General features: G+C 37.8%; 2 protein-coding genes across 8 annotated transcripts in view; one reads left to right on the top strand and one right to left on the bottom strand.

Annotated features, from left to right (window-relative positions):
* Nucleotides 1–25,485, bottom strand: part of ABCB11 (ATP binding cassette subfamily B member 11) — a 61,530-nt gene that overhangs the window by 28,636 nt on the left and 7,409 nt on the right. The window contains exons 2-10 of one of the 6 annotated variants that reach the window (XM_042821951.1): nt 20,169–20,286; nt 14,155–14,228; nt 12,142–12,244; nt 7,696–7,717; nt 6,303–6,350; nt 6,160–6,208; nt 4,258–4,499; nt 2,557–2,644; nt 1,505–1,638 (exon numbers count right to left, since the gene is read on the bottom strand). In XM_042821951.1, coding sequence (XP_042677885.1) covers nt 1,505–1,638; nt 2,557–2,644; nt 4,258–4,499; nt 6,160–6,208; nt 6,303–6,350; nt 7,696–7,717; nt 12,142–12,217 — 659 coding nt within the window. In that variant the 5' untranslated portion in view covers nt 12,218–12,244; nt 14,155–14,228; nt 20,169–20,286. Of the gene's footprint in view, nt 1–1,504; nt 1,639–2,556; nt 2,645–4,257; nt 4,500–6,159; nt 6,209–6,302; nt 6,351–7,695; nt 7,718–12,141; nt 12,245–14,154; nt 14,229–16,141; nt 16,334–20,168; nt 20,287–25,485 lie in introns of those variants that run through there. The other 5 variants (XM_042821954.1, XM_042821952.1, XM_042821949.1 and 2 more) reach the window with 5 other exon arrangements.
* On the top strand, nt 1,000–25,479 carry LOC122162062 (dehydrogenase/reductase SDR family member 9-like). 2 transcript variants are annotated; one of them, XM_042821956.1, is made up of 5 exons: nt 1,000–1,084; nt 22,266–22,613; nt 23,021–23,279; nt 24,084–24,247; nt 25,095–25,479. In XM_042821956.1, the coding sequence occupies exons 2-5, from the start codon at nt 22,295–22,297 to the stop codon at nt 25,319–25,321; spliced, it is 969 nt and encodes a 322-aa protein (XP_042677890.1). In that variant the 5' UTR covers nt 1,000–1,084; nt 22,266–22,294; the 3' UTR covers nt 25,322–25,479. The 2 variants fall into 2 exon arrangements, with proteins under 2 accessions (XP_042677890.1, XP_042677891.1); XM_042821957.1 differs by lacking the exon at nt 1,000–1,084 and having other exon boundaries at nt 22,248–22,613.

The following is a 25,485-nucleotide window of genomic DNA, read 5'->3' as shown; positions in this document are numbered from 1 at the left end:
TGGAACCTTTACAATGGCAACCGGCATTTATTTTACACATGAATACTACAGAGAAAATTCTGCCTTTTCCCAGGAAAAGCCATCCTGCCAGCAGTCTTGCTCACCGCTGTGCCCCAGCTGATGCAAAGGGAGCAGAGACATCTCAGCTGGATGCAGCCATCTGATAGTATAACTGATATGGCATATCCCCATTGTACAGCACTAACTGCAGCCTTGCTGAGGAAGTAGGAGGAAGGCTTTAACTCTCTTCATCGTTCAACCTTACACCAGGCAGTTTGTTCTCTGAATATGACGGAGTGGAAAAATAGAGGGATACAGTATCGCTGGAAGTATTGGGAAAACATGACAGCTGTGTCACATGTGGGAGAGCAGTGCAATGGTTAACATAATTCGAACCCCATGCAGCTGCAGAGTTCATTTGGTCTCATTTATATATTGCCATTACAGAAAAAACATCTCAAAACAAAATAGTCATTACACTTCTGCTGCTCTTGGCTACTCTCACCCCTGAGAACAGGCGAACCGGGAGCTCTTGGAACAAAAAGGAGCAAGTGGCACTGATGTTTAAGGTGCAGATTTATTAGTACAGTCCTCTACTTGAAATGTGAGAGTGCTGAGTTCAATAACATGCTTACATTTTCTTAAGAACTTTTTTTTTGCATTCAGGAAGCTTTTAGAAGGCTCAAGAAAGTGTTATCCTAACAATCAGTGAACCGGGTGTTATTTATTCAAGAAATACGTGTCTGTTTCACCTTTTTAGTCATATTCCTCACAGCCAATTGCATTTTGTATTTCCTCTTCATTGAAAAACAAGAAAAACAACACAGAAAGTCATAGTTACTACTTGTCAGTAAAGACAAAAAAATTCCCTTCAACTACAGAAAATCTTTTGCAGCTGTCCCTATTATTATGCAGGCAAGACAGAGCACAGGGAGCCACCTAGAGTCAGCATATTCATCTTGCAGCTTCTTTAAGTAAACAGGAACTACAAAGCAAAGAAGCAAGCCTTAAAGTCAGCTTTTCTCAGAGCTAAACGTTTACCCAGACGTTTTCTCCATCTACCCTGGATCCTGGATTTCTAAAGGTAAGTGCTTGTAACTGCTGCTTTAGCAGAAGATTAAGCAAGTCTCACTCTTTTCTTTCAAAAGCCAAGAGCATAGTTTGCGTGCAATTTTCCTTTCCATTAAGCGAGAAGGTTGAAACCCTTAACTCGAACCTCAGAGGAATACGTGCTGGCAGCCTAACGGGAGACTCAGAAAGGGCTGGGTACAGGAAAAGACAAAGGAGGAGGTAGCAAAAATAAAGAAACAAACAAACAAAAAAGAAATAAAATAAAGAAACATAATTGTAGCATAGCACTTACTTCCAACGCGTGAGAGACAATTAGCCTCGTCCCTGCTCTCTATTTTGTACTAGAAGATGTTTGTTAGATGCCTAAATTGGCACTCTGGTGTCTGGAAGTGCACAAATGTTCTATGTAGTATATTTTTTCCAGATTACTTACTCAGAAATTCTTGTGTTCAGTTCTCCTACAGACGTGCAGTCAAACCAGCCTATATCCATTCTCATAACGTTCCTGAAATAAGCCTTCCTGATTTTCTGTATCTGACGAGCTGCAGCCAAAACCCAAAAGCAGATCTAGGAAGAGTATAATGCAGTTAACAAATTGCAGTGAAAAGTCTTTCTAGTTTCTACAAACAGGAAAAAGCAATTTGGCTAACATGGAAAAAAAAGAAAAAAAAAAGTAATTTGACTATCAATAAGCTCAGCATCAGGTAAAATACATACTAGCTACACATACAGACATTGGGCTGTTTTATGATCTCGATCTTTAAATAATCCAACATTTCTTAAGGCCTCTGGATGAAACTTTTATCTCGGTTTTGACAGAACTGACAAGGTCAGTTAGTCTGCACTGTTACATAAATGTCATAGGAAAACAGTTGTCCATTTGCTGTAAATAATAGAGGTACGGCAGCCATTCTACCTCAGCAAAGCCCTCAGCTTTTAGAAAAAAGAACGACAAGTGCTTCTCGTGATTATAAAAAGATTCAAAAGCAGTGAATTCAAGCAGATTGTACTGGAATTGTCCAAGCTTGTAGCTTATCTCAGTCATATGGTTTGAATCAGTACACAGAACATATTCAGTGTGATTCTATTCCAACACCAATTTTACTCTATCACTCTGTAATATCTCCCTTACAGAAACACAAAGCTCAAGTTAGCCTACTTGGGAAACTGCATGCCCTTTAGCTATTTGCAGGAGAGTATGCGGCTTCCATAGTAACCACATTCAAGCAAATATTTCTTCTGGTGTGAAAGCAGCAGCACGCAGTCATCTCACTGGGTTAAATGCATCTGTGTACTAATGTTTGCATGAACAAATCCTAAGTCTCAGATAATCAGATCTAAAATATTTCATCCAATAGGTTCAGAACTGGGCTTGTCTATCCTGCTAAAATACGATATTGACTAAGCAGTTAAAGGGAATACAGTTATGACAAACTTAATTATTTAGTGATTTAAACCTTGAAATCAAAATACCAAAATACTGACTTGGAAATATCCTAACAGAAGTACGGCACAACCAATTCCTCCATAGTAACCTGCAAAAGTGGTCATTTCTTTTTCAATGTCAAGCAGTCTAAAAAAAAATAGAAAAAAAAAAAAAGAATTAGCAATACAGTTTTTAGTTTCTCACATATTTCTAATGTGGTGTGTCTTCAAATTTAGAGTCAAGTCAGCTGGCGAGTCAGTTTGTTTTGCTACCAGAAGCAATTTCCTGGTCCTGAGGCTATTGTTAGCAGGTGCTGGTTTGCTTGATACTCCTGTGGCACCGGGCTAGGAGCTGGCAGGTACCAGGAAATCTTGCATCCTGCAACAGCCCTACAGTGTGAAAGGGCCAGATGAGAAGCCCCACAGGTCTGTGTGTTTGGCAGCAGCACAGGTAAGAAAGGTGTTTTAGGCAGCACCTGTCAAGCAAATTTTCATTAGATGTTGAATTACCTTATTTTGTACCATTATACCAATGAATAACACTCAAATTTAAGCAGTGTTCTACAGGGAGAAATGAGGGCGGTTGAAGCGTATTCAGATATTACTTTCCTGCTTACCTCAAGTGATCATCTCTTTTAGCAGAAATAGTTCTATCAAATTACTCCTAATATCTGTAAAGTGCACTGAATTGCTGGTATTACACTTAGACTACTTTGAAACAAACATTTTGGTTACTTACTGGATATTCTTTTAGATATTTTTTAAACATTCTGCAGAGAGCAAGTTTATTCTGTAGGCCCAGAATTTAGTACTCTCCCATTTTAAGCCAGAAGGGAAAGTATGTACCTGACTTGATTTCCAGCAAAATACAGTCATGAAAATAACTCAGGTGTTTAACATAAATACTTAGCACCATTTTAAATGTTTTTATGTATCCTGCCTGATAGCTAGTTGGTGCTTCAGAGGAGCAGAGGTCTGTAGCAAATTCTGTATTCTATTTGCCAGTCCCTTCTCAGGGTTTGGCTTGGACAGCTTGGATCAAATAATTTGGCTCCAGCCACCTACATTTTGGAATGCAGATCACTTCCCATTTCAGAGATCATTAAAGAAGTAAGTTTTAATTCTAATTACACACCTAATCTACTATTACTCAATGACTAGAGAACTTTTGGAACAATGTACTGAAAACCAAGTCCTAAGAACAGTTAACAGGTTCAGATTTGTCGACAGGTATGTATACATGAATGATTCATCTGGACTGTCTTTATTATAATAAAAAGAAAGAAAAAGGCAGTCTTAAAGGACAGTTCATCAGACCTGTCTTAGACATCTCCCATAAGCCAAGACGAATTGCATTCTAGAAGTGCACATTTCAATGACTAAAGTTTAGTTGACTTGCTCAGATGCCAGCTGGCACCTATAAGGTAGACACCTTAGTGCTAACCAAAATGTCCAGAAGTCATTGTTACCTATTGGGTCATCAAAGAAAACATATCAGTGATTTCAGAGGCACGCAGACATACATTATCATCACTATCACTATCAAAGAATATCCTTGCTGACATCTATAGCTGAAAGATCAAGACCCAAGCTGGACTTCTCTCCCTTCAGCTCCGAAGCAAGGCTCTGTAGCAAGAACCATCCCTCCTTTACCCATGTAAACTTCAAAGGCTGAGCCAGGTCATTTGTAAGAATACATTCTAAACAAACCACAGTAACACAGTAGAAGAAACAAGCATTTCTTACTCACTTCATACTTACCCACATCTTATTGTGGTGTTCCTTTCATTCTGATGAACAGTACCATTAATCCACACTATGGTGTTATTTACACATGTTTTATTTGGATTTTTAAGCTCTTGCATTTCAACGTCATATTCAATGAACGTGTCTGCCATTGCACCAAACACCAGCAACATGCCTGGCTGGGCTGCTCCATGAAGAACAGCACAGAAGCTACCAACAACCATCATTAAAATTTCCAGAGGTGAAGAAAATCGAAACTAAAGAGACAGGAAAAAAAATATGGTCTCATGCTGCTTGTATGCTGATAAATCATTAATCAGGTGGATCAGATACAAAACCTTTCTTCTTAAGAGTCATCATTTCTTCAATATAGAGAGAAGAGAAATATCTCTCTCCACTCTAATAGAATTGTACCTATAATTACCGTCTCATAAATTATGATGAACTCCCTTTAAGTATTCAACAGCAGAATCTGATCATGTGAAGGAATGTATAGAATCATAGAGTATTATCATATAATATTAATAAGGCAATATCACTCCACATTATCATCATTCCAGACTATCTTAAGAACAGTAATTACAATCCACATATGTAGTCACCTCTGCAGTTTTCCCGTGAGAAAGGAGAGAGGGAGGAGGAAGGAATGAAAAAGCCTCAGGACATTTTGCAGAGACTCTGAACAGAACTATCCAATTTCTCAAAACTGGGTGCTGTGGTAGAAATTCACTTCAAAATTTCAGAACAAATTCTCATAGTTAATAGCCTAAATTGCATTGGTTGAACTGGGTAATTGTGCACTGACTCATAATCTAGGAGAAATATATAGAAACACGACTTAGCATGCAGTAAAAAAAGGGACTGAGCTAATCACTACTGCTTACACGGGCCAAATGTATGCACACACACAGCTGGTTACTCAGCTAAGTTACAGTGACCTAAATTACTTTGGTCATGATCGTGTGAAGTCTGATTCTCGGGTTAAAATCAGGCATAAACACATAGACTAAATTGTACTTACAGAATATTAATATCAAATGCTATTGGCCAGCTAAAGAACCAGTCTAGGTTCTGTAGGTGTTATAATGTGTTTGAGAGAAGAAGGGGCAGGAATTTGGAATACATATCAAAAAGGTTATTGGGACAGAAACACGATAAAAGGAAAAACAAGTCAACATACAAGAGAAATTAACAAATGGTCTTTCTTAAAAAAAAAAAAAGGAAGTACACTACACTATCACTGTTTTGCAAACCAGAAAGCTAGTTCCTAGAGATGGAAAGACTTGTGATTCATCCTGCAACAGCCATAAGGCAGAAAGGAACGCCACAGTTCTCCCCCTGGGGACCTGGGGAACATCCACAATGGCAAGCACGAACAGACTGTTCTCTCAAGCTAAGATCTGAGATACCTAGTCAGGTAAAGTACAAGCAGGATGTCACTGCTTGTGTCCAATATCATTCAGGATCATTTTAGTTTGGACACATTACAGGCCACTTGCATAAACAACATGTGATAAAAAATACTAAAAATCTCTTTGCTGCATGCTGTTGGGTTGGGTGTTTCTCTACTATGTTCATTTCAAAATTGTGACACACTCTATGGCTCTCCAGGACAGATCAAATATACGACCTATGGCTACATATAACACACAGCATTGTGCATTTCCAAGTTTTCTATAGCAACCTGCAGGTTCTATATAACATGTTTAACAGATAATTATTACACAGATACTGGTAATTAATACTCAGCTAACGAAGAAATAGTTATATTAAATTCCTACTGAATAGTAGAATTTCATGCCAAGTGGTTTAATTTCTTACAAGTTTGACTTATTCACAGCTATTCTCCAAAACACCGTATACATTACTATCATTCTTCAAAACCATACAGACATTTATATCCATTGCTTTCATTACCAGCTGAAAGAAGCCAACGCGAATGACGTTTTCTTTCTCTTTGGATGACCTTCAAGAACAGAAAACATACAATTACAAAATTGCATTTAGTACAGATTCTGTTCTATATGGAAAGATAGTACACAGAATTGAACTTAACTCACTTATAATTTTTCTTCTTAACAGAAGGTTCTTCATATGCATAGAAATTTCTGGCAAAGAAAGGATAATTTTTCATGTTAATTCCTCTATTCTCTTGGTTAGTTCTCTGAAATTACATATTATTTGAGACATTTTGCCAAGAAGTTTTAAAGAGACAAGCTGTTTCTTTCAGATTTCTTTGGAATCAGTGATTTTATGGTAATTTTAAAGTTTAGTTAGCAAGTTGAACACAGGTTAGGTTAAAATGATTTAAAGCTTTATGCACTGTTTCATAATCAGCTCCTTAAAACACTATTTATTTTTGGCTTATTTAAGTCCTTATTTAAGACAGAGAAGCCTTCCATTTCCCTCTTACACTATCTGAACATCCATATTCCCCGAGTAGCAGCAGAATCTCACACCACTACACAGCTTCTCTTTAAGTGCTAGCATTATCTGCTGCTGCTCTATATGATCCATAAAACTCTAAATGTCTACTTGTACTATAATGGACAGCATCCATAGTATAATAACTATCACCATCATTTATGAAGAAGTAAGGAATTTTGTATTTGGATATTTTTTTATTAGAAAGATGAATTCCAGTAGTATTTGCTGTAACCAGAACCTGGAAAGCCTGAAGGAAGCTTCATACGTGTATGTTAGAACTCCATGTGCCCAGAGAAGTTGTAGTCTCTTTGCTTGGAGACGTTCAAGACCCACCTGGATGCCTACCTGTGCAACCTGGCCTAGGGAGTCTGCTTTGCAGTGTGGGTGGACTCAAGGATCTCTAGAGGTCCCTTCCAGCCCCTACAATTCTGTGATTCCATTGTTTCTATAACATTCCGAGAGAGCTTGGGTTTCGAAATAAAGGGCCATCGAAATGAAAGGACCATAGTAGATTTTGAATTCTGGGTGAGTGCTCTCTGGTATGGGCAACATGGCAAGGACAAAAATTAAGAGATGGTCTCCCCTCTCTGTGTCAAGAGTAGCTCTCTATCTGCGTACAGTGTGCCAGAAATAGCTGGCATGAATTACATACCCACTAGCATTTCCAGTCAGCTACAGAGTTGTCCCAGGATCTAGGAAGAGGCCTTCCTCTTATCCCCATTCACATCTCAGATCATAGTTGAAGATCAAGATCTCTAAGTCATTATCTGCCTAGAAGTTTATGGTTTAAATCCTAATATCTTAATTATGTCAGAAATTTGTTCACACTTACGGTCTAAAAGTTAAGCCTGAAGAGAAAGCAAACAAGGCTAATTCATATTCCTTAATTAAGGCAGATTTCCTCCTAGAGAATAGCTTCTTATTAAATACCCTATATTCTATAAGTGTGTCAATTTGATTGGATGATATTAACTTTGTTGAGTTTTCCTAGAAATACTGATTGTTGCACTTGTGTATACGACTTACTCTGATTTCTTGAAGCTGTTACCTGTTAGGGAAAATAAACGCACAGTCCGGTTAATAATAATTATCATTCACAAATACCATCTTCCATAGGTATGAAAAACAAGTCCTAGAACCCCATGGGATCTGACTGCTCCTAAGTTATAAAGCATCTTATTCCCTCTAATATATCCAAACAGGGACAAGAATTGACAAAAGTCTAAAAATGCCCTGGCAAGTTAATACCTATTTATGCCTATTTTCTCTTGAAGAAATAGTCTCAAGTATTCAATTCCCAAGATGACAGAGTGTGTTTCATTAAATACGTTATTCATCACCAATTAAACATTTGCCACAAGTCAACATATTTTCATTGCAAACTGTTTGCCAGTATGCAGCTATGTAGCTCACTTGGACACTGCCTCATTGCCCATGCGCGTTCTCTGAGAGGAGGAGCTGAAGCTCTTGCCTTCCAACAACAGATCCTGCAGAAAAGGGGCACTTGTGCCCCTAGAGAGTAAGAACAGACACTGGGATACATTCTGAAAAACCATAACTTAGAGAAATTGAATTATATTACAAGATACAGTTGTGCTGTATGGAAGCTCCTTAGTTCCTAAATGCTTTTGCATTTTCCAAGGTAGCAATGCTAGAAATAAGTGGTCTGAGTTTAGGATCGAAGGAACATCTAATTACAACTCCTTTTAGGGGTTAGTAACTTTATTTGGCTTTAGCAAATAATGGTTCCATTCTGCTCTGTTTGTTACATAAGTATATCCTATGAATCCCAGACATTTCAAAGAAGGATTCATACTCGTAAAACTATTATTAGAAAGCATAATTTGGTGTTAGAAAAGAAAGAAAAATTGCTGTTCTCAATTTGTTAGAGTTTGGCAGCTGGTGACAGCTGTAATGGTTTGAAACCTTTCCTTGAGGATTTATAGAATAAGAAAAGCCTTAGAGAAAGTTTCCTCTGCAGGTTGGTAATGCCAAGTGTATTACACACACAAACACACAAAGAACAAGCTGGCTGCTGGGAGGGATTTTAAAGAGAAAACAAAAGATCTGCTGAAATAGAAACTGATTTAGAGAGCAAAATAAGCATGCTTTAAAGGTGAAGAAATCTTAACCTATAAACCTGAAGAGGGAAACAAGAGCGTAGCAATGCTATTCAAGAGAACAAGGAAATATGGTACAGCTTTCATTTGCCAACAGTTTCTATGCAGGAAGAAAATTCGGAAGTACAATTGGTAAGTTCAATTTAAATACATTATCTGTACTTAAATTGAAGGAAAGAAACATATGTAATAGTTCACTGTTACAATTGCAAAATAAGAAAAATAGAACAAAGTATGATTTTCATAGCAAGCAAAAAATACGTAGGGACAATTAAACAACATATTAACCGTAGGGAAAAAGCAACGGTAATGTTTGAATGCTTTAGGAAAATTTTCAGCTTGAAAGAAGCACAGAATCTAGGGAAAGCTGCAGAACAAGAATTTGAGGCTTTACTGCAGTTATGTGAACATGGTAAAAAGTAAGCCTGAGGAAATCTGATACTTAAATCAAACAAGTGAAAAAGCACCCCCAAAGGGCTCCCAAGTAAAGCTGGCTATTAACTATACCTACAGTTGCAGTGTTCTGCTGTTGATCCAGAAAGATCTAATACTTAGTAATATGTACAAGAGACAGTTATTGAAACAAACCTTGCTGGAGATTATAGAGCAGAAGAGATCAGTCAGCAGGTTGCCAGGAGCATTTTAAAGCACCAACTTTTGGTTTTGGAAAGGTGCTCTCACAATTCAATGAACTGCTCGCTACATTCAGCAGAAGACTGCATTTCCAAGGAAATTGAGAAACCAGAGACAACACTTTATAAGACAAAAAAAATCCCGGCTGTAAAAAGAAGAGGTTTGGTCCCAATAGAAAGTCTTTTGTTGAAGTCCCAGAAGAAGTAAAAGCAGCAACTACATTAGACAAGTTAATAGACAAGGAACAACTGTTCCAGCACAACTGGATAAATATTAGCTATCTGGGAAAATTTCTGAGAAGCTAGAACAGGCAAAAAGTTTTCTGTCCCTGAAGAAGAAGGATATACCCCTTCACCTGTTCACTGCCTTTTCACTTCTCTCCCCTCTCAATAAATACTAGAGTTCAAAGTACTCCAAGAACTGAAACTGCCTTCAGCCAGCAGCCTCAGTTAAACATTCAAAACACTGCAGGGAAAGGGAGTGGGAAGTCTGTACAGCTTCAGCACACAAATAGCTGCTCATTTCAGCAGGATGCAGGGCAGCGTGCTGGGGTAGCAATAGCTGGGGAAGAGATCGGACTTCCAGAATACGTTCATGTTTATTTCTGTAACAATCATAGAGCTGTGGTTTCTGATGCTCTATTGCAAATTTTAAAATCAGCTGCATAATCTGCCATACCAGTCTTGATTTTAGGAATACATTCAAGCTACTAAGAGAATAATTTCCCACACTGTCTTCTTGGAAGCAGTTATAACAGATTTGAAGTTCCCAGCAAAAGCATACGCTTGACTCTGTTGGAAGGAGATTAGCTAGCACAGGACAATAATTTCTGCAAAGTGCAAAGCATTTGACAAGGATGGTTAAAACCAAAAATTATCTGACTAGTACAGGCAGATAGAAGGTGGGAACATAGCACCTTTTGCACATGAAGACCAAAAAAATCACATGTACCATCTGCTAATGGAACAGCTGCTTTTATATTTGAAGATTTTGACAAACTCTACAAAACAAAAATCAATGCAATCAAGCCCAGAGCCAGACCGAATACTCCAAATGTCTTCAGATGCTACCATCACACTCACAGTTCTATAATATGTCATATTTCAGATAAAGATTGAGAGCAAAACTCAAACAGTGAATTATAGTAGATTAGAAATCCAGACTTGGCACTAACAAGCAACTACTAGGTATTTTAAAGTGAAGACAGATCACTGATCACTGCTGGTACACTCTACTGCCATACAGTAGGGAAAGAGGCTTGAGGAAGTGTGTTATTAAAAAAAAAAAGTAAGTCTTGAAAATTTCGATTATTGGCTGCAATTTCATGATATACGTTGTTATGTGATGAATTCTTCTGCAAGCCACAATTTTAGTCTACAAAACATCACTGTAAAGTTCTCACAGAACTAAAGTTGCTGAAGGAGGACCATAAACATAAGATGTCATCTAAGCTGGGGAAAAATATTTAACCTAACGCAAATTAGTGTGATTTCTCTTCTGATATTTTTGTTAATGAAAAATACCTCCAAGAAGGTCTGCCTTTGAATGTTAGTCTGAACACAATTCAATTTTCTCTCAGTAATCTCTCATAAAATAAAATCCCTATGGTCTTCATCACTATCCCATTTGACTGCTCTAAAAACCTGATGAAGTAAAAGAAAAAAGAGAACCCAAGATAAAAAGTTACTCATCAACCTGTTTTGTTCAGAGCCTGCCCAAACCACCTATTTTTTTGATGAAGCAGGTGTAACTGGGAGTGAATGCCATATTTGTAAATCCCAATAAGGCCCACGTTATTACAGGGGCTATTTTTGCATGACCTCAAGCATTCTGTTATTCCCTGGGAGAAGATTTTTAATGAAAGCTCAAAGAAATCCAGAGTTAGGCACAGCTGGCAGGGATTTTGAAAATACAGGCTTAGATGCTTACTTAGGCAATCTGGTGATACTTGAGTTACAGAATCTTCTTGCAGACCCCTCTTACTCTACGTAGGGTGCAGATACAGATGTACATCGAATTGTACTGCACTTTATTTTCCCTAATGTGCTATTGCATGGCTTTGCTATGCATTATGCATTTAACATAAAATTGCAATGCCTCTCCCTTTGTCTGCTCTTCTCAAGTCTTACAAACAGAATTCAAAATATTTATGTAGCAATTTCTCTTAATTTTTTCTCCTACCTTACTCTTGCTGCATTTGCATATACAAACTGGGAAAAGGCACATTACCAGAGAAAAATGGAAGAGGAAAAACTCTGATGAAGAAAAAGAATGCAGATTCTTGAAATGAGATGTACACAGAGCAATATCTCTTCAGTATTCTGCCTAAAGAGGTATGGCTGCACATACACATTTATTGAAAGAACCTCTAAAAACCAGGGAAGACAAGTTCCTGATTTTCTATCCATTTACTTGTACACCAAGACACTGAGTAGGCAGTGCCTAGGTACCTAAGGATACCTAAGAAATTAGGTAGACATTTTGAATATGTGATAAGAAAATATCATCCAAAGGGAGAAATTGTTATAAACAGCTTTTTCAGAAAGGCTCTGCAGACAGCACACCTGTAGGTTCACAGAACAGCAGCGGGTACCACATAACTGTATTTATTCCACAGACTATTACCTTTGTATTCTATATGACTATTAGCTCCACTTAGACCACCCACCACCTCTTCTATGCTTGATAAAATCAGGTGACTGAAGAATAAACATCTTACTTTTACCGTCCAAGTCAAAAGCATAGTTATCTTCTCCCAATTTCTTCACGCTACGCAGAATAACAGGATTAGACATGATGGTTAGATGATCAAATCAGAAATCCTTAAGAGAAGGGGGGTGGAGAAAAATAGCATTAGCAAACATTAGTCCTTGAAAGTACAACTATATTACATCAGACTCCTGTTTAACTCAAGTTTTGCCATCAGCCCAAGGCAATGCCACTGATTGCAGTGCAAATTCTAAAAGTGGAACTAGAGTAGAAAAACACATCAGAGAAGTATGTCCAAGCCAGCCCAAAGTGCAACTCCTTTAAAAAGCTTCAGTACCACCTCTGCCTTAAATGAGTTGCCCCAATGGGCTTAGCAGTTTGATACAAACAGCCCTCTCGCCATCAATGGCCATATTAAAATCAACTATTGGTTTTCTGTAGATGCCATCCATGGATTACAGCCCAAGATATTAATAACAGATCTTGTTCCGATTTATTTTAGCAATCCTTATTGCTAAAATAAACTCTTCCTAATGTCTAATTTGAATTTTACATGTCAGAATTTAAGCCCATTGCTTCTTGTGCAATAGGGAAAAAACAGTTCTCTTAAACTTTGCAAATAGGTTGTTATTTATTTGAAGGATAGGAAGTCTTCCTGTTGATATGAATAAAGCAATTCAATTTTCCTTTGTTGGCTGTATCTCCCAAACATATGATAACCCTCACTGGTCTTCTCCAGATTCTTTCTTGAAGTGATGAGTGTATAACAGTACTGAGTCTTACCAACACTGAGCAAAGGAGAAAGACTATTTCATGTCTCACAGATTATACTCTTGTTTACACAACACAGTACGATATATATATATATATATATATATGGCTTTTTTTTTTTTTTAACGAAAGTATTACATTGTTGATTCAGTCCGTGTTCCACAAAAAAAACTCATGTTTTGAAAGCAATTTGTTTCAAAGCCAGTTGTTTTCCAAACTGTATTTTCACAATTGATTACTCCTGTCTGCTTTTATCAGCATTTAATAACATCTCACATTCTTCAGCCCATTTTTTCTGTTTGCTTAGACAAGTTTGGATTCTAGTCCTGTTTTTCAGCATATCTGCAGCTTATCCTACTTTTACATCATGCTCAAACTTACTGAATATATTATCCACCATTCCATCCTTGCTTTTGTCAATATTACAGAACTATACCAGAAGCAAGACAGGTACCTGCAGAACTGCAATCAATACATCTCTTAATTCAGACATTAAATCATTGATTGCTGCTCTGTGGATGTAGTTTTCTGGCCTGAAAGTATCTGATGAGCAGAATTTGTTGATCCATGTTTGTTGACTGATGTCAGTAAATCCTGATCCCCTCACACTATACGATGCCCTGCTCTGTGAACCAAATTCTCTCTTTAAGGAAATGGATAAAGCCAAATCACCACTGTAACAGCAAAAAATCTGATCAAGACTACAACAGTCACTCACAAAGTAAAATTACTGGGATTTTTTTTTAATTATTCATCTCCACACACAATGAAATAATTTATAATCTTAATAATTTTTTTTCCTGTTCCCCCAAACAGATGGTAACTGGGTCAAACAAGGCTATGTTACTTCCTTAGTTAAAGTCTCAAGCATGTGTCCACTGCCAAGTTCACATTTTGCTGTTTTATGTGACAGAAAACACACACAACTTGCTTCCAACTAGAAAGGAAAGCATCACACACATATTGCTGTTTCACATGAGACATTATCTGCATTTCACTCAGCCGTGTTGAGCACATGGGAAAGGATTTAACAAAGAATTAATTTCCAGATAAGACCATTCAGTTAATATTGAAATAAACATAGCTTCCCATAAAGAGTGAGCATATGTTCCTGGCAGTTTAATGTCACTTGAGCTTTCACTGAAGAAGAGAGTGACAATTTTCCCCAAATGGAAAAAAATATATATTAATTCAGTCTTCCAGTAAAAACACAAAACTTGTTCTACTTTCTCCTCCCTGCCTTTTGCTGTACCTGATCAGTTGAAGTAGTCTTAGACAGATCTCCAAAAACTGCTTGTTCAAACAATCCTAAAGATGCAGAAGTACCTTGAGGGGAAGAAAAAAAAAACAACAACATAGGAAGATTCTCAGTGAGCTCACTTCTGGCAGTTTTCTCAATGATCACATTGTCAAGTCTATTTATTTTAAGCAAGAATTCAGGTGAGAGGTTAGAACTAGAGATCCCAAGACATGGTCTCTCTGCCCCACTTACAAAATATAACAACTTTGACAATGGTAGCAGAGACTGGCCAACACTTCACAGTGAAGTAATTCTAAGGAAAACAGCTTAAATATGCAATGAGCCTATGGCTTGTCAGCCTTTTAATCCTGGATACGTGTTTTTAGTTCATCTTTAAAAAAAAAAAAAAAAGCAACACAAAACTTATTTAGAAGTTTTAAAGAAAATTATGTGTGAGAAAGACTATTTTTATTACTTACAGACTTTTGTTCAGAAAATTAAATCATCATTCACTCAGTTAATATCACAGCAAATGGAAATATCAACAACACAAGTTTTCTACTACAAAAGTTCATCACAATGGTAATTTTATCAGCAGTTTGTCCTTACGCAGAAGCCGTAATTTGTTCCTAAATCTAGTAAGCACTGCTTTGCTTTGTTTAGAAAACAGGTAATGGAAATGTACAAAGTTGGTCTAACAGCTGATTTTACACTGAAGTCAGTGTTACTGAAATTGTTACACAGATTATAAAATAAATAAAAGTGCATTTCTGTTTCAGAATGATAAAAGATGATGTCATGCTGTAGGTTGATGAAAATGGCAGAAGTAAAGCAAAGCCCCGTCATTCTCTGCCTCATCCTCTTTTAAGTATTTATTATTTGACCTTGCAATCATAACATCTATATAAAATTTTGTGATGGAATACTGTAAAAATCAATTTGTCCTTTCAATGCTGGCATAGAGCATGATGCTGGGAAGTCTCACTTAAGTGCTTGCTTTGACACCATATTTTAACATTATGACATATATGACAATTTTTTATTTTTTTTTAGTCTGAATTCTGATGCTGTCTTAAATGGGAAAAGTGGGAGAAAAAAGATGAATGACTAGAGTAGGGATTCTTGTTACAAACACTCACTAGAGCTAAACTTTCTGGAATTGTCAAAATTTGTCAATTAATAAAAAAAACGTGACTGTTCCACATTTCTGAAAGAAAACACACTTTTTCCTTCCTGAGGTTCAGAACATAAAATATTATCCATATTCTACCACAGCCAGCAGGCATCATTCATTACCTTACATTAATACAGAACAATAGCATGCTGAATTAGAATATTGAAACAACATTCCTTTGGGTCTGGAAGTTCATATGGGGACCATTTACACCTTGAAAAATTATGATGCTGATGTCTCCATTAAGAGTGATATAGATAACAAAAATCAGAGATAACAGAAGATTACATCATCCAATCTACCCGAGAGTGCTAAATAAAAACTAGCAACAGAGAATATGTCAGAAAATTCCCTTGAAGTGAATTTGCATTTTACCACTACCAGCAAAGTTATGACTGCTGGGGTTTTTATAAACAATTATATTTAAGGAAAAAATCCAGATTTTAAAGAGAAATCATTTGAAAACACAAAGGAATGCTATAGAATAAAACTATATTCAGACCTTCTCCAAAACCATTTGAAATCTTTTTCAGATCAGATCTTTATGCAGAATAAATCCTCATTTGACATTATGGTCTTTCCTTTTCTGTTTAAATCCTGGTTGATCAGATATTAATGACAGCATACATGCAGAAAGACACACTGCTTCAAAATATAACTTGAACAATTTATCCATCATAGTCCCAATTCAAAAAACACTAATTCTGCAGATTAAATTTAGCATTCAATTTGGATTATTTTGAAGGAAAAATACAGGCACCCTTCAGTTCAAGAAGTTTCATCAGTAATCTATGACACACTAAATGTGATGGATACGTTACTCACCCGTGGCTGCGAGAGAACATGAAGAAAATTGGAAGAATCCCGTTCAATCAGTGAAGCACCCAAACACTTCCCATAGTGTTTTCATTACTCTAACCCATCTTTAAATTGAGCATTGGCTATTTGCACCTGGGTCAATAACCTTGTGGTCACACTGGTTACAGTTCATTGACACTTAACGGTGGGTTTAAATTTGACTAATGTAATCTCACAACTTCAAGTCAGACCTCTTGGAAAGCAGTTATACATGAAGAGACCAGATAATTCTCTTACCAAAAAAAAAAAAAAAAAAAAAAAAAAAAAAAAAAAAAAATTATTCACAACGAATGTATGGAAAGAGACTATTATAACTTCATTTTATGCTATATCACAGTATAGAATTACTGTATTAGCTACGTGGTTTCTAATCCACAGCTCACCCCAATTCCACCGCTACGAAATTTTTTACAACTCCTCCTTTAAAAGATGAATATTTTTAAGCAAGGAAAACACTTAGCTATAGTGAATTCTCATTGGAGATGGTCTCTCGGTGGATTTTTCAATAAGGGACTTTGGTGAGGACAATGCTGTGGCCCCAACCAATGGCATCTGCAGGGTTTAGAGAGAAATAATAAGTACGGTTTAGTTCTCCTCTGAAATCAGTTCTCATTACAGAGATCTTTGTTTGATATGATAAGATGGAAAGGTAACACCTTAATCTTAGTCATTGTTGGCTTCCCCTCAGGTCTGTGCCCTCAGACTTTCCATGACAAACCTCCTGCAAAAAAGTGCCTCAGGATCTAACATAGCTCACCCGAACTCTATTTTTCTAGTTTAGAATCAGTCCCACGCACTTAGCAACAGCATTGTCAAACCTGCTGTCATCTCCCACTTTCATAACAAAAAGTGTAGACAAGAAGTCTACATCTTTGCTAATGCATACTGTGTAACTTGGTAAATAACACTATCTGAGATAACATCACAGAACTGATTATTTCATCCACAACATTAGAATAATGAGAAAAAATAATTCCATGCAGTGCAGGGCATACAAGTGGATTGGATGGAAGGAAAATGATACAGCAGAGAAGACATCCACTTCATTATCACCCCAGCAATTTCTCCAGGACCACTGTGTCCAAAGGTCATACAGTTGCACCAGTTTTCCTTTCCAAAGCACTCAACCAAAGTCACACTTAAACAAAGTCCAGCATCTGTCCAGCATCTCCAGTTCAGTCTTGGTTTTACAGAGCCAGAGTACAGTTTAAACTATACACAAATTACTTCAGTCTTTCCACTTAAAGGCTTTGCTAGTGAAGTGGATTAAGACAGTGATGGATTGGAGCTAACACCACCTTAGTTCTTGCAAAGGGCTCCACTAAATCCCCACTTTTCTCAACTTATTAACATAGAAAGTCCTGAAGATTAATAAATTCTAACCTGACTTTATGACACGGGCCAGAAAAAAATGAATGCATGCTGAAAAATCATCCACCTGTGCATGGAAGGTAGAGAACACAAAGCATTCAGTTTTGGTAATACAGAGTCACCTTCCTGATTTACAACTACAAGTGGAAAAACTGCAGTCCCCTCCATCTTTCTTGCATTTTGCCACCTTCTGATGTCCTGGGAAGAGAAAACTCTCTATTGCTAAATGCAATCCTAAAGATGCTTCACTGAAAGATGAAAGCAACAGAAGGAACAGAGAACAGATGCTCCCACTCTTGCATTCTGATAGAGAACACATGCAGGATCTCCAAACAAAATAGGCAATGGATATTTACTTCATGAAACATAAGCAGTAGTGTCAGGCTAAGTCCCCTCGTCCTGCCCTGAGTTGAAGGGGAAACATTCTGATTACAATTCACACATTCTTACACTTCTTTATGCAGGAAGAAAAAGATTACAATTCATTGAGCCAACTGCAGTAAAATAATTGCTTCTTCTTTGAGTAGATGTTTATGCCAGTATACTATCAGAGTTACCCTCTTTTCAGGATATTTTCCAGCAATGCACAGGGAAAAGTGAATAAAAATGACTCTTATTTATTCCTGAGCAGATAATTTCTGTAAGAAATTAAAGTCCAAGTGCTCTTTTGGCAGAGGACTCCTCAGCTTCAAGCTGCAGTCTACAACATACTGATATTTATCACAGTACTGAACAGAGCTAGTAGAACACAGCTAGCAATTGAATAAAAAACACTTCCAAAGCTTCATAAAGATAGTCAGAAATTTAGCACTGTATGCTCACAGTAGCAGGTGACTACACTTTTCTACCAGGTAAATAGATTCAATCTGCCACTGCAGACTGAGGTGTCAGATGTTCAGCTTGTTTCAGTGTTTTGTGATTGAGGTACATATGCAAATAAAGCAGTCTGGACTAGTCTGCTGGACAGAAAGCATGGAGCAAATAGCTTTTTACGCTTCATTAATTTATTTGGTAGGCATTCACAACCAAATTAATTTTTATAGCTAGCATACAGTAGTCCCCAGGCCAAGGAGCCAAACATGAGATGACTTTCTCCTGTGTGTAATATCCCCATCTGAACTGTGCCACATACACTGATATAGCACTTCAGATGGTGAGAAGTACAAAGCAGACCTCAACCTTATAGTACGCTTCTGCTTCTGCACTGTGCTTTATCTTCCCTTCTTCCGATCCTTTAAAAACAAAGCAAACCAATTTGTTGTCATCTTTATTTCTCCAGGTGTTTGAACGTATTTCTTATTGTTTTTCACTCCACTTTTTTTTTTTAACCTAAATAATATTAAGTTGAAGTGAACTCTCAATCTTTCTTCTGGTACCCTGAACTAAGGGAAATTTTAGTTAAAATACAGTTTTGATACAGTTTGCAGATTGAAACATTAGTCAGAAGACTTCAACACCTGTTACTGGAGCATCCATTGTTACATATTGTTTACAAAATTCATTTGAAAAAAAAGAAATGTCAGTAATAAAGATATTCAGAAGACACAGACAACAAAATCAGGCCAAAAGATAACAGCCTTCTCTCAGGCTCTGATCAGGGCAAAACCTAGAGGATTTAGGAAGCTGTAGGAACAATCAATATAGGCACAAAGCCGGTCAGGTTGGAAAGTACCCACATTCCATGTCTTCATTCTTTTCTTGGCACACAGCATTTATACAAACACAACATAGCATTCATTTTGTACAAAGCAGAATGAATTTTACATGGAGTTTGCTGATTTGAGATTTATGCAATTAAAAAGGAAATTACGTAAATCTTTTGAAAAAGTTACTACCTTTTCCAAAGAAGATCTTTAACAAGTATTCTACGCACAAACCTGCTTTCTGCACCTAAGACAAAAGTAAGACTTCCTCTTTCAATGGGTTTTATCATTTTTGCTGCAAACAAAAAGATCTTTGTTGGCAAGAAACCATCTTCCTGTTTTGTAAACAGACTACATTTCTTCATAATGAAATGGCAAATTGTTGACACTTTTCTTACAGTGAAACAAGGAAAGTACCTCTGGGTAAATGGGTTTGTTTATGTGAGTGTGATTTTCCCTTGCTATGGAAAGTATAAAGTCCAAACTGGTAAGTGTCCAGTAAGTGTCCGGTAAGTGTCCGGTAAGGTGGATGCTTTCAGGTGGGAAGTTAGCACACAGAATTAAAGAAACATTTCTTCTTCCATGGTTAAGTCTGTTTAGCCTCACTAAGTCATACTGTGTTTATGTCTTAGTCACAAAAACACAGTATAGTGGAATTGCAAAACAATGTCTAGAGCTGTTCCCACAAGTAGGTTAGGAGGCAGGCAGCAAGGCAATTACCTCTAGTTACTGACTCTATTTCTATAGTTACTCTCGCCACCTGCTATTGAAATATACTTGAAGCAGGACATGCATTTGCTTGTCCCTTTGACCTAATCAAAATTTGGCAGCTGGTGTTTTTGCCATTTCAAACCTTTGTGCAAATAAAAATAGCAAAGGCAGGTTCAAGACTTCAAGAAGCAAAACAACAAAACCTGTAAATTTTATCAATTCAATGCAGTGAAACTAAAACAAAAACCTTTCAGAAAGTTGTTGGTTACCTCAGCTGTTCTTCCCACAGGATAGCATCTCACATGGGCTTGCCTGTCCTCAGCACCTCAGCTCTCCTAGATGCTTCTGGAACGTTCTGGGGGCTTCTGACCCAGTCCCTCCATGAAACTAAAGGAAAATATAATTTTTCTTGATTTAGCCTTTTGTTTTTGTGCTCCTTTTGTTTGTGGCTCCTGAAACAAACACAGATTTTTTGCTTACTTCTGCAGATCTCAGATCTGCTGCCTGAGGGCCAGCGTTGCACCTCTTAGTCTCACCTGTAAGCTGGAGTTGGAAACACAGCCTGTACACAGCACTCTTAAAACACTGTCATTACAGCACTTTGTTAATCTGATAAAAAGTCTTATCAGCCCACCGACGAACCATGAGACCAGAATTTAGCCTCACACTGCACCACCAATTGTCCCATGTTAGCAGATGTGCCTGATTCTGTGGAAAAAAAAAACAAAAACGCCTGGCTGAGCTTTGTCTTCCAGCAGCCTAGCTGGATTGGCCGTTACTTTTATTTACTGACCAGATCACAGGTCCAAACTGTGCTTTTCTTACGTTAACCTGCTCTCCCTTTCCTTAGCACCTGTGTCACAGCTGAAACAGCACATGAAGAAACGCAGCCCTGCGTCCCGCTGCTCCCTCGCGCTGTCCCCGCTGCGGCCCCAGCTTCCCACCTCACTGCTCAGAAGGGGCGCGTGGGCACGTGGCGGGGCTGCGGCCGTGCAGGCAGGGCTGGCAGGAGCTGCAAAAGTAAAGAAGGAAGAAAGGGATGGAAACCAGTCGCTCTGCTGGGTCTTGTCCTAACAAAGCAACAGTGAAACACCACACAGGGAGAGCAGCTGCCTAATTACTTCACTTCGCTTTCTGCTAGACTGATGCTGCAAAGGAAGTTAAGCAACGAAACCCAGCAACTGTGCACTGCAGATTTTGCAACACTGTGGGTCACTTCCAGCCCGCACACGGAGCTTACACCTGTTGGTGTAAGCAAGCACCATGAGCAGCCACAGTGCTTGCAAGGGAAAATAATGTGATACTGTATTCAACTTCAACACTTTCAAAACAGTGAATGATAAATTATTTTTAAAATAAAAATATTAAAAAATGTGTTTCAAAATATTTTTAGAAGAAACATATAAACTAAAAATCTTGTGTGTCAGAGCAGAAAGCAGCTCTACCTGCAGAAAATAATATCAGTGTCCCTGTTCCTATCACAGTGGTTAAAAACATGACAGACGTTTGCAATTTCCTTTTAATTTTTTTTTGCCAGAGGAGAATTTGGCCATTCTAAATGCAAACTTCTTTGCACCTTGCCCTGCAGAGATGGACTGCTGGTAGGTAAGCTTTGTAAAGATCTGCAGTCTCTTACATCAATTTCAAATCATTTTTTTAGCAGATTGCCCTAGGTGTCTCTTGCTTTCTGGGCATAAGCGTTTATGAAGACACGTAACTGAATTGCTTTCTCTAAGTGGAATTTCATCCATCACCAGCTGCTACTTACAGCTTTACTATTAAGTCAGTTGGAGCACAACCATAGGTAGGGAGCTCTTCCCAAACATCGCTTGCAGTGCTGATGCTCCTGAAACAAATACAGATGCACTGCTTCTCAAGAGTCTGGCATTGACAACAGAGGATTTTAGTAAAAGAAAGTAAATCACTTTTCCTGCCTAAACTTACTGAAGTATCCACAGAAAAGGACGATTCTGTGTGTTGCTGATCTTGATTTACCTTTTGTTATCAGCTGTCCCAGTCTTTTTCTGTGAACTGACACTAAACGCAAACATTTCTGTAGGTTTCGATGCAAATGTTTCATTTTTGCTACTCTTCTCCAGAGGGTGTTTCTGCCAGGTATGTTTGATGGGAGCTGACTGACACAGTAGCACCTAATAATATACATTATGCTGTGTAACTCTCTTACAACATATCCCAAGTTCTCATTTTTGCTCAAGGATTTTTAGTTGTTATCTCTAGCACAAACAAGATGCAACTTCTGTGTTGTGCCCACTTCTCTGAACAGCTGCAGTTATCCAACTCGAGGAAAAGAAAAAACAACAACCAATTATACCTTTAAAACTATCAGCTTTTCTTTTTCATTTCAGAAGAGCGAGTCCAGAAGACTTCAGTAAAAATGTTTTTCTATATACTACTCTTCCTCAGCATCAGCTCTCTGTGGTGGCACTGGAAGGCAAGAAATGGGGCAAAAGTTGCAAACCTCACTGGCAAATATATATTCATCACTGGATGTGACACAGGATTTGGAAATATGGCAGCAAAGACTTTTGATAAAAAGGGATTCCGTGTTCTAGCCAGCTGCCTGACTGAAACTGGAGCCAAGGAGCTACAAGCTGCAACTTCCAATCAGCTTCAGACAGTGCTGCTGGATGTGAGAGATTCAAACAGCATTAAGAAAGCAGCAGCGTGGATCAAAGCTGAAGTCCAGTCAGAAGGTAAGCGCCAGGCCATTTGCCTTTATAAAAAAATTTTAGATAAAATAAGTGAGTTTTCCCCAAATTAGTGTGATATGTTCACTGTTTACTCTAATTACTGCTAACTTCGAGCCTTAAATCTGGTCTATTATGACATACCACAGTACTTAATCCTAAATTCCAACTTCCACATGACCGTTCCTCTCTTTGTAAAATGACTTACAATTTGTTTGAATTGTGTTTTCTCAAAACTGTGCCAAGTTTTCAGCCAAAAGAATTTTTTTCCGCCCACAAAAAACAATTAGTAGTCGGAATAGATTCATTGCCATTTTGGTCCATCACTGCTCCTGTAAAGTCACACACAGTTCAATTAATCTACCACACTAGGTAAAAATTGCTTCCTAACTTTCTTCTTTTTTTCCTTGCAGGTCTCTGGGGACTTGTTAATAATGCTGGAATTATGGGGCCAACTGCTCCTACAGACTGGTTGGATATTGAGCATTTTAGAGAGCCAATTGAAGTTAATTTAATTGGGCTCATAAATGTGACATTAAATATGCTTCCCTTGATAAAACAAGCAAAGGGAAGGATAGTAAATGTATCCAGTACTGGAGGTCGGCTAGCATTCTGTGGCGGAGGCTACTGCCCTTCAAAGTTTGGGGTAGAAGGATTTAATGATAGCTTAAGGTATAACACTCACCTACAAGAAAAAGACCACTCTTCATTTTCTAAGGCTAACAGATGACTGAAAACCTGCATATGCAGAATAGAAGCTGATTCACATGTCTGACACTGGATATAAAACTTAAATATATTATACAGTTTGGGATAAGTCTTCTTTAAAGTACCTTTCTTTCAGCATAGATTATGTCACTTTTGAAATCTAAGATACAAATCCTGTTAGACACATAAGGATGGTATTTTTGTAGATTTATATGTAACTTCTTGTAATTTAGTTACTCATGGGGGCCTTTTTGGAGAGGAGATTCCACTCAAGGGAACTGAGATGTCTCTGCAGGAAAAACCTGATCTCCTATAAGCGTATGTCCTATTTCTAAGTGGTTTATAAGACACACACACAGCAGACAATTATGAGATGTGGCCAGAAGAATCTGTACCAGTTTGGAGAATTAGATGGAGATCAAGAGGGGTTCATTCAGACATGTAAAATGGCTCTGGATACTTACATTTAGGCAGTCAGATGGTCTTACAGGCAAGTCTGACAAATTACAAACTACTGGAAGGGGAACTGGGATATGAAATACAATATGCCAGTCATTGTCCATACATGTTCGCACTCAGTGAAGCAGTTAGGAGAGTTCATCCCTCTCTCATTTAGGGATAATAGGCTGAAAGTTCACACCTGTGCTTTCCACACAGTACTTAGATGTTGATATGCAATGTAAAGACAGAAATAACAGTACAGAAAAAACATCCCACCATATCGATAAGAATTTCTAATGCAATTAAATTGCTGGGCTGTCTTTGCAGAAGAGATATGAAAGCTTTTGGAGTTAAAGTTTCCTGCATTCAACCTGGGCTGTTCAAAACACCGCTAACGGATCTAGCAAAGATTCGGAAAGAGAAGGAGGTTATTTGGAATCGGCTTTCCCCCGACACTAAAAAGCAATACGGAGAGGACTATTTTCAGAAAGGTGAAGTAATTTCCAGGCATTTTACTAAAAGCAGCAATGTATTTCTCGCTGAGAAAGCCTTCAAAGTAGCTTTATATCTTCTAATCACTATGACTTTTTGAAAAGACTGCATGTTAACAGTTACTCTTCAAATGCATCTGCATCACAATATGGCTATTCACACAAAAACTTGTGCAATGAAACTTCATTCAGATCTCAGTTAAAGATTAATTATTTGCGTTGGCATGTAGCTTTTGAGCAAACTCCAAGGCAAAAAAACATTCATCTAGTGATGTAACTAATGTGCTTGCAGTGTTTTTCTGTTACTATTATTTATTTCGTAATCAAATAGGAGTAACTTCCTTTTGCTTCTACTATCCCCAACAGTAGTTATGCCACGCAGAAATTGTCTGACAGACAGTTCCTGAGGTGCCTGCTAACACCTTGAACAGAAGCTACTTGTCTTTGGGCTTTTTGTTCAAGTTTCTTTAGTACAGTTGCATTTCACAGATTTCTGCAAAGCAATTACCTTACTACAAGGGACTTAGCACCACAGCGTTTCTATTTCCATCTGCCTCTTACACAGTTAGGTTTATTCTGAGATACTATCATTGCTAGTTACTTGGGGAATACCTACGTGATTTTGCCATTGCTGTTTCACAGTGAAGAGTACCTAGGCTGCTCTTGGGATAAACTGTATCACAGGTCATTATGGACAGGGTGGTTAATCTTCAGAAATTACTATGAATTCTTCTAAAACAAGAAACAAGAAATACCAACTCCTTAGTGAAATTTCACAAATCAACGTGGGATAGAGAGTTAAAAGTCACTTTTCCTGGCTGTCACTGAATGATCTTTTGTTTTACAGATGCAGCAACGAAAGAAAAGCTCTCAGATGCCTGCCTTAACACTGACATCTCACTGGTCGTTGAGTGCATGGAGCATGCTCTAACAAGCCTCCATCCATGTGCCCATTATGTAGTTGGCCAGGATGCCAAGTGGTTTTGGACTCCTCTTTCAAGAATGCCTGCAGATGTACAAGACTTCTTACTTCTGAGAAACAGAGAAAAGCCTGCAGTTTCCCACAGAAATTAAATCTTTGTCCATATATTCCCTGTTGCATACAGGGCTGATTCCACACGACCTGTCTTTTATATTAACATGGTACAAACCATACCTGAAATGCACCCTCATGTCCTATAAATGTAAGAAATACAGCTACTTCTCCAAAATTTGCTACTACTAAAAACAAAACAAAT

This window comes from Centrocercus urophasianus, unplaced genomic scaffold, assembly GCF_019232065.1.
Source record: "Centrocercus urophasianus isolate 14NV4802_14NV808 unplaced genomic scaffold, USGS_Curo_1.0 seq_20, whole genome shotgun sequence".
Classification (NCBI taxonomy): domain Eukaryota; kingdom Metazoa; phylum Chordata; class Aves; order Galliformes; family Phasianidae; genus Centrocercus; species Centrocercus urophasianus.
Note: the sequence above shows the minus strand (reverse complement) of the source record. Positions and strands in the feature narration are given on the sequence as shown.